This window comes from Chinchilla lanigera, unplaced genomic scaffold (assembly GCF_000276665.1).
Source record: "Chinchilla lanigera isolate Chin_1 unplaced genomic scaffold, ChiLan1.0 scaffold00041, whole genome shotgun sequence".
Taxonomy (NCBI): domain Eukaryota; kingdom Metazoa; phylum Chordata; class Mammalia; order Rodentia; family Chinchillidae; genus Chinchilla; species Chinchilla lanigera.
This window is the reverse complement of record NW_004955442.1, coordinates 16572841-16581534: the sequence shown is the minus strand read 5'-3', so window position 1 is coordinate 16581534 and position 8694 is coordinate 16572841. Positions and strand designations below refer to the sequence as shown.

At 56.2% G+C, this 8694-nt stretch overlaps 2 protein-coding genes across 2 annotated transcripts in view; both read left to right on the top strand.

The window, feature by feature from the left end:
• Rab40c (RAB40C, member RAS oncogene family) overlaps positions 1–3692 on the top strand; it is a gene marked incomplete at its 5' end in the record, with an annotated part of 36290 nt that extends 32598 nt beyond the window's left edge. Inside the window, 3 exon segments of the mRNA XM_005391634.2 lie at positions 504–581; positions 838–1060; positions 1669–3692. Coding sequence (XP_005391691.2) covers positions 504–581; positions 838–1060; positions 1669–1949 — 582 coding nt within the window.
• Positions 3693–3884: 192 nt separating this feature from the next.
• Wfikkn1 (WAP, follistatin/kazal, immunoglobulin, kunitz and netrin domain containing 1) lies at positions 3885–8441 on the top strand. The gene is made up of 3 exons (XM_005391633.2): positions 3885–4065; positions 5516–6114; positions 6853–8441. Exons 2-3 carry the CDS (start codon positions 5935–5937, stop codon positions 8329–8331), a joined length of 1659 nt encoding a protein of 552 aa, XP_005391690.1. The 5' UTR covers positions 3885–4065; positions 5516–5934; the 3' UTR covers positions 8332–8441.
• The last annotated feature ends 253 nt before the right edge of the window (positions 8442–8694 follow it).

The following is an 8694-nucleotide window of genomic DNA, read 5'->3' as shown; positions in this document are numbered from 1 at the left end:
ACAGTCCTTCCATCTTATCCTCCCATCTCATTGTCCTAAGTATCTGGAATGCCAGTTTATGCCTCCACGCCCCACTCCTCCTGTGATTTTTTTCAGTGATTTCAAAGTAATGATTGTGCTATACCTAGAGAAAAGTAATTGAAAAGTCCTGGGCTGGAGATGTGGCTCAGTGGTAGAGCTCTTGCCTGCATGCACAAGGCCCTGGATTCATTCCTGAGCACCACCAAAAAAAAAGGAAGGAAGGAAGAAAGTAAGTCCGGCCAAGTCCTCAAGAGGGAGCCACATTTGTGAGCCAGGCTATTCTCACTCATGGAAGTTCCCTCCACATGCTCCTATTGGGTGGCAGGCACATTTCCCGTCTGTCATACTATTGACCATGAAGTCTGCAGTGCTGTTGTTCCTGGCCCTACCCAGACACTGAGAACCCTGCTGCCTGGGAAACACCCCCAACCCAGCCCAGGCCTGGTTATGCCTGTGGATGACCTATATGCCTTTCCTTGCAGGGAATCCTCCTGGTATATGACATTACCAACCGCTGGTCCTTTGATGGCATTGACCGGTGGATCAAGGAGATAGATGAGGTAGGTGGAGGCGTGTGCCTCTCTAGGGGAAGGTATGGGTCTGAGCTGGACCTGGGCACAACTGCTAGCCTTAGCTGCTCCACAGCTGGGGTGAGGCTTGGCAAGTGAAGAGCAGGTGGACTCTGCCATCTAGCCTGGCCCATCTAAACCTCCTAGGCCTGCCCCATCCTGGAATGTAGTTGGGGGGCCCGCCCATGGCTGAGGGTGAGGGTGTCCTGCTTTTGTGTCTCTGCTAAGTTCTGTGCCCCTCTCCCAGCATGCACCTGGGGTTCCTCGGATTCTGGTTGGGAACCGGCTGCACTTGGCCTTCAAGCGGCAAGTGCCAACAGAGCAGGCTCGTGCCTATGCAGAGAAGAACTGCATGACCTTCTTTGAGGTCAGCCCCCTGTGCAACTTCAACGTCATCGAGTCCTTCACAGAGCTGTCTCGCATCGTGCTCATGCGGCATGGGATGGAGAAGATCTGGAGGCCCAATCGAGGTGGGGCTGGCAGGACAGTGAGCTTTAAGGTGTGGGGTGTACTGTGGGAGTGAAAGAGGAGGTGGCTCCTTAAGAGTTGCAGTCACCTCACCTGCCCTTCTGGGCCCGCCTGCTGAAGTGAGGCCTGGAGTTCTCTGTGCAACTGTGTGTCCTTTGCTCTGGAGTCTCACAGGTAGGCAATCACAGAGGCCATGCTTGCAGCTGTGCAGTGTTCTGTCTGTGCCATGTTCTCTGCCAGGTCCTCAGTTAGAACCCCAGCTCTGGCCTTGTTCTCAGGGAGATGGGGCCTAGGGCCATTGAAGCTGTGGTGCTTCCCGGTAGGACTCCCTGCTGTGGGCAGAGGGGTGGTCGCAGTGTTACCTTAATATGAAGCACAGGGGAGCAGTACATCTAAGTCCCTCCTTCTCAAGAAGAGCCATGAAGAGCCCAGTTATTTCCTTGGCTTGTCCTTCCCACAAGGAATACCCACTGCACCCTGCAGACCTTACTAGGAATAGCCAGGCTGGAAAGAGCTACAGGAGGGGCTGCAGAGTGACTGACTGCAAGGGCTAGTTGACCACTTCACCTCCCTTCCTGCCTATCTGACCCCTCTCCCATCCCACCCCCAGTGTTCAGCTTGCAGGATCTCTGCTGCCGTGCCATCGTCTCCTGCACTCCTGTACATCTCATCGACAAGCTTCCACTGCCTGTCACTATCAAGAGCCACCTCAAGTCCTTCTCAATGGCAAATGGCATGAATGCTGTCATGATGCATGGCCGTTCCTACTCCCTGGCCAGCGGGGCCGGAGGCAGCAGCAGCAAAGGCAACAGCCTTAAGCGGTCCAAGTCTATCCGTCCCCCGCAGAGCCCTCCCCAGAACTGCTCTCGGAGCAACTGCAAGATCTCCTAGCAGTGCCAATGGGGATCACCTGTGCAGACTCTGGCGGCTCACCGGGGCGCTCCTGACCAGGTACTAGGCCCTGCTGTGTGTGAGGACTTGGCCACACAGCCCTGCCTAGGAAACACCAGGTTTTCTCCACACCTGTCCTGGGTGGAGAGGAGGAGTGTGTAGGAGAACATGCTCTGTAAACTGGCAGAAGGGCCTGTGGGCAGCTGGGCTGCTGGTGCTACAAGGCCCTGATCTGAACCAACCTCCGATGCCATAGCTACCTGGGCTTGGGCCAGGAGGAACCCTAGCTCCCCTTTCTTATTTATACAGAGAACATTTCACCCATTTTGTATTTTAAAGGGCTGTCAGGAAAGCCTGGATGCAACCATGTGGTGAAGTGGCCTCTCCAGGGTCACAGGCACGGGGCAAGTTCCACATGTGTACGGAAGGATGGATTTAAGGCAGTGGTAGAAGGAATGGGCGAAGTTGGATGATTTTTGGATTTGCATATACTTTGCCTGAGGTCTGGGAGGTACACAGGGGCCAGTGGGGAACAGATGGGCACAGGCACCCTCCAGAAGCTTCTGGCAGTGATCTTGGCCCCAGCTTCATTTTTGACCAGGGTGGTCAGTGTGCTACAGCCAAGAATGTAGCTCTTGCCATCCCTTTACAGATGTCATCCCTGTACATTGGAGCTCTCAAAACTCAGGAGAGGGAGAAAGTAGGATATACGCCATCTGCCACTCGATAGCTCCCTCTCAACTGTGACTTGACAACTTTGGTGATGTTTACTACACAGACTCAGATCAGCACCTCCAGGTTGAGGACGCAGAGCTATTTGCAGACTTGTGAAATGGGGCCACAGCCTATGCTCCTGTGGTGGCGTCTGAGTCACTTGACAACACTGTCCAGCTTCCTGGTCTTCGCAGCTTGTGCTCATCAACCTCAGCTGTGTACCTGTAGCTGTTCCTTGCCTGACGTGGCCCTTCTCCCCAGGAGCTCACATACTATTGGAACTGTTTCTTAGTGTCACAGCCTGGAACAGCAGCCTCATCTACTCTGTGGGCAGGGATGGATACTAACCCTCTCAAGGAACCATCGGCCAGCCCCTATGCTGAAGCATAGCAAGGTCTGGTCATCTTGCCCCTCTTGAAGCCATGGAAAAATCCTCCACAGTGCTCCTCCTGCTTCTCTGTGCCCTGGGCAGCCCTCTCCACGGGGACATCACCTTCTGCCTCTGCCTGCTCTCTGTCCTGGCCTGGTGACAAAGCCAGGTGCTTTACACTGGTGCTCAACTCTTCCTCCTGCCCTCTGGCCCATGGCCACAGCAGGAACCCTGTCCAGGCCATGGCCCCTCTCACCCAGGACCCTCATAGTGTATGTGTCCTGAGATGGTTCTGCTGTGGGTGGACATACAGCACCATGGCCCATTCTGTAAAGTGAGTCATGCCACCAGGAAAAGGGCTATGGCTGTGTGAGCTGCCTGATACCAGTGGCTTCCTGGCCCTGAGGCTGACCACAGGCAGGTTGGGCAGAGGAATCCTGCCCATCGAACTTCATCTTTCCCCCACACACCTGTCCTGCTACTGCCAGCAGGGCCCTTCCTTTGAAATCATGAACAAAATCACACAGACTTTGTTTTGAGGATCTGTGTGGTCCTGTGTGCACAGTATCAACACTACCCCGCTGCTGTCGGACTCCAGCATTCCTGGGTTCTTTGAACTGTTCTTACTTAATTGTACAGTAAATCTAATTCAACTGTGACCTCTCTCTTTGGTTTTGTATACATTGGGCTCTGGCTTTATCTGGCCATGGTGGGGTGGCATGTGTGTGGCCATGGTATTCTGCCACAGCATTGCTTTGTGTCCACTGACTCAAACTAATGAAACCCTTCAGCTGCCAGCTAGTTTCACACCTATGGCTATAAGATGGTCACAAGCCACACTGTTTTCTAGGGGACAGGAACCAGCCTAGCAGCCTATTTCACCAGGAGCCCCTGGCAGTGGATCACCCAGGACTGACCATCCCCCACACCCTGCCACAGCTTCAAGGACCCTTGAGAGCAGGACCCCAAGACTGGCACTCTGCAGGAATGCATCTGCCGGTGCAGGCTCTGCCAGGCCCCACTCAGTCAGGGGTATGTGAGGAGTCCTGGAGCTGAGCTGAGTTGGGTGGGGACTCTCCACTTTGAACATGGCCCCAAACTCCAGGAACTACAGCTTCTGGCTCAAGTACCATCTGTGCTGTTTCTCAGGACCATCATGGACCTCAAGCAACATCACCCCCACCCCCACCCCTGGCTAGGGGTAGCCAGGTTGCAGAGAGTTGGAGCCTGCAGAGAGCAGGAGCCAATATATTGGCTCCTGGGTCAGGAGGTCAGGTGCTGGGTCACATGGACATTCTCCATCCTGTCTCAGAAAACCAGTCCCTGGGGCCCCAGACCTCTGGAGCTATAGCATTTGGAAAGGCAGATTCTGGCAGTCCTTTGTCCTGCCGCCAGCGTTTGATCTCAGCTGAGGGCCTGTCTGGCTCCTTCCCTCCACTGTGGAGGAGGGGCCTCTTGTCCAGCTGGAAGGTGGATACCAGATCCTCATGAGTGGGTGTCAGGACAGGGAAAGACTCCAGGTGCATGCAGTCACTGAATGGCTTATAGGACACTAGCTTCTTTCAGACTGCACTCAGATGTGCTTGGGTTTGGCCATCCCTAGGGTCACCACGTGGAGCCACATTCCATACTGGTGATTATGTCTGTGGGCAGCATGCATATGGGCCACCCATTTCCACTCAGGATGAGCCTGGGCCTTTTGGCCTCTTTTTCTTTCCTTTTTTTTTTGAGATAGGGTCTCACTATGTAGTTCAGGCTGGCCTTAAACTCGTTTATGTAGCCCAGGCTGGCCTTGAACTCATGGCAGTCCTCCTGCCTCGGCCTCCTGAGTGATGGGATTACAGGCCTGTGCCACCACCTAATTTTTTGTTGTGCTGAGGATCCAACCCTGGGCTCCAAGCATGCTAGCCAAGTGCTCTACCACTCCACACTACACCCCAGCCCTGGGACCTACTTTTTTTGCCCCTCTTTCCCACTTGAGGAAGCATCTGAGTGGCAGAGTCCTGAGCTAGAAGCCAGGGGCCCAACTTCAGTGGAGGGGTGTGTCTGTGAGAATGCAAAGTCCAGCTGTGCCTTGTCTCTCCATCAGAAGGGAGGGGCTTCAACCCTAGCAGGGTTTAGATTCAACTAGGGAAACTGAAGCTGTAAGGGTCATGGAGGTCTCCAGAAGGAAACAGATCCTTACCATCTAGTGGTTGAAGATGGAGTCCTTTGCCTTACTTGGATTCAGGTGACAGGCACCGACTTGGACCTGCCTTGGGTGAAACCTGGTCTAGTGGTCAGTAGAGCTGGGGTGAATACTTGAACCCACTGTGCATGGGAGACTGAGGGGGGTCAGGGACAAAAGCTGAGCTCCGCCAGCCCTGACCCTCCCCCCTGAGCTGAGTGGGTGGGTCTTTAAGGAGACTTTGATCCCCGCTGGGCTGTGGCCTGGCCTGTGGAGTGGCTCAGGTTACAGCATCCCCTTCTCTCCCCCTCTCAGGCCAGAGCTGGCCCTTCTCCGCCTCTTGGTGACCCTCTTGGCCAGTGGCTCTGAGCTTCTGGGCCTCCGGCCCCTCCCCTCTCCCACTCTCGGCTGTGTGCTGACTGGAGCCTGGAAGCCATCCACAGTGGCTGGGAGAGGGGCAGGCACTGCATGGACGACTCTAAGAGCTCTCAGAGATCTCAGAATCCTCCCGCTTTGGAGCCAGAAGAAACAATCTGCCAGAGGATCTGTCGCTGCTGTGGGCTCCAGCAGGGGCCAAAGGAGCTGGGGGAGTCATCAGCGAGGGCCAGCCATCTCAAGGGAGGCCCAACTGATTACAGGCCCAGAGAGTGGATGCCTGTAGGAAACTGGGCTCCAAGGGGACCCAAGGAGGGGCTGGTGGCCACACACCCCTGCCCCCTGGCCCTGTGATCCTCATGCCCACCCTGCAGTTACTCCTGCTGTTCCTGCCTCTATTCTTCATTGTCCAGCTGACGTCAGGGGTCAGTCTGCTGCCAGAGCCTGGAAGCCACCCTGGAGTATGCCCCAACCAACTGAGCCCCAGCCTGTGGGTGGATGCCCAGAGCACCTGTGAGCGGGAATGCACTGGGGACCAGGTGAGCATTGGGGACCCCTCTCCCGGACCTTTCCTAAAGGAGACTCCAGTCCCGTAAGTTGCTTCCTCCTGGGCCTCTCCACACTTGATGAGGCTTTGGGCCATGCCCTGTATGAGGCCTAGATGACACTGTATCTTTGTCTTCACATGCCTAAAGAATAAAATCCCTTCCCTATTCTCCTGGGCTGCCTGATCCCCCCACCAAACCTGCCCCTTTCCCTGCCTTGGCACCAGAGCAGACACAGGCCTGTGACCTACCCTTCAAATAGCACTCTGCCTGAGCCACTACCTTCCCCTCACACCCGGGGCCATGGAACGCTGAGGGGTGGGTACAGAAGACCTGGGGGCTGCAGTCAGATGTCCTACCTTGTATGTGTATACAGTTCTGGGAATGGGACCCAGGGCCTTGTGCATGCTACCTACCCCTCTGCCAGTGAGCTGCCCTGCCACTGTCCTGCCTCTGAGCCCGGGATTGGCATACTCACCTGTATGATAGAAGCCATCATGACCCCTACTTGGGTGTCCTCATGGAAAATGGCACTCACAGCTCATAACACTGGACAGAAAGCACTTTCCCAGCTTTCCAGAAGGGAAACATTTTGGGAAAGGCATTCATTGGCTATGGCTGCAGAGCAGGGGCTTACCCTGCTCCATCTGCATCCTGGCATAGGGGCAAGGCCAGCGACTGGGGGGAAGGCTAAGGGATGTCAGGCTCCTGCTGAGCTGCCCCATCCCCCAGGACTGCACAGCTGCTGAGAAGTGCTGCACCAATGTGTGTGGGCTGCACAGCTGCGTGGCAGCCCGCTTCCCTGATGGTGGCCCAGCTGCACCTGTGACAGCAGCCTCCTGTGAGGGCTTTGAGTGTCCACAGCAGGGTTCCAACTGTGACATCTGGGATGGGCAGCCTGTGTGCCGCTGTCGTGACCGCTGTGAGAAGGAGCCCAGCTTCACCTGTGCCTCTGATGGTCTTACCTACTATAACCGCTGCTACATGGATGCAGAGGCCTGTCTGCGTGGCCTCCACCTGCACGTCGTGCCTTGCAAACACATCCTCAGCTGGCCACCCAGCAGCCCAGGGCCACCAGAGACCACTGCCCGCCCAACACCTGGGGCTGCCCCAATGCCGCCTGCCCTTTACAACAGCCCTTCCCCACAGGCAGTACATGTAGGGGGCACAGCCAGCCTCTACTGCGATGTCACTGGCCGTCCACCACCTGCTGTCACCTGGGAGAAGCAGAGCCACCAGCGGGAAAACCTGATCATGCGCCCTGACCAGATGTATGGCAATGTGGTAGTCACCAGCATTGGACAGCTGGTGCTCTACAATGCCCGGCTTGAGGATGCTGGCTTGTATACCTGCACTGCACGTAATGCCGCTGGCCTGCTGAGGGCTGACTTCCCACTCTCTGTGGTCCAGAGGGAACCAGCCAGGGAAGGGACCTCTGGCGCTTCAGCCCTGGCTGAGTGCCTACCAGACACGCAGGCCTGTGCTGGTTCCACCTCCCCAAAACGAGTCCTCTGGCACTTTGATCCACAGCGGGGTGGCTGCATGACCTTTCCAGCCTATGAGTGTGCTGGGACCTCTCAAGGCTTCACAACATATGAGGCATGCCAACAGGCCTGTGCCCGAGGCCCTACAGATGCCTGCCTGCTGCCAGCTGTGCAGGGTCCTTGCCAGGGCTGGGAGCCACGGTGGGCCTACAATCCACTGTTGCAGCAGTGCCAGCCCTTCACCTATGGTGGTTGTGAGGGCAATGGCAACAATTTTGAGAGCCGTGAGAGCTGCGAGGAGGCCTGCCCTGTGCCTCACTCACCACCCTGCCGGGCATGCCGCCTCAGGAGCAAACTAGTGCTGAGCCTGTGCCGCAGCGATTTTGCCATTGTGGGGCGCCTCACAGAGGTGCTAGAGGAGCCTGAGGTGGGCGGCGGCATTGCCCGAGTAGCCCTTGATGATGTGCTAAAGGATGACAAAATGGGCCTCAAACTCCTGGGCACTAAGTACCTGGAGGTGACACTGAGTGGCATGGATTGGGCCTGCCCCTGCCCCAATGTGACAGTTGGTGATGAGCCACTGATCATCATGGGGGAAGTGCATGATGGCGTGGCCATGCTGGATGCTAGCAGCTATGTCCGTGCTGCCAGTGAGAAGCGTGTCAAGAAGATCTTGGAGCTGCTCGAGAAGAAGGCCTGTGAGCTGCTCATCCGCTTTCAGGACTAACTGTGTTGTCCCTCCCACTCGGGACTAGCGTCCTTCCCCCATCTCCTCTTGCCCAGACTAGCCCTTCCTGCCTCCCTTCCTACTGAATAAAGGCTCTTCTCATCTTTGGAGTTCATGCCTACTAGTGCTGGTCAGGGACCCTGATCCTTCCAGGTGCCTCTGCCCCTCAGCCTATTCTGTAGCTGGGGTCTTGACACCAGCTGGGTCTTTGACCAGGTCACCAGGGAGCACTCTTGGTGGCTTCCTGCAGCCTCAGAGTCTCAAGGAGCATAGGTGGTGAACAGCTGTGCCCAGCCAGAAGCTGTCCCTGGGCTGTCCCTCAGCAACAAGGCTCAAGATGTCCCAAGCTGGACCTCACAGGCT

Bases quoted from the DNA above. Each gene is read 5' to 3' on its own strand.
- Wfikkn1 (XM_005391633.2), top strand. From the start codon at position 5,935: ATGCCCACCCTGCAGTTACTCCTGCTGTTCCTGCCTCTATTCTTCATT. The intron at 6,115-6,852 runs GTGAGCATTGGG...CCCATCCCCCAG, and splicing joins GGGAATGCACTGGGGACCAG to GACTGCACAGCTGCTGAGAA.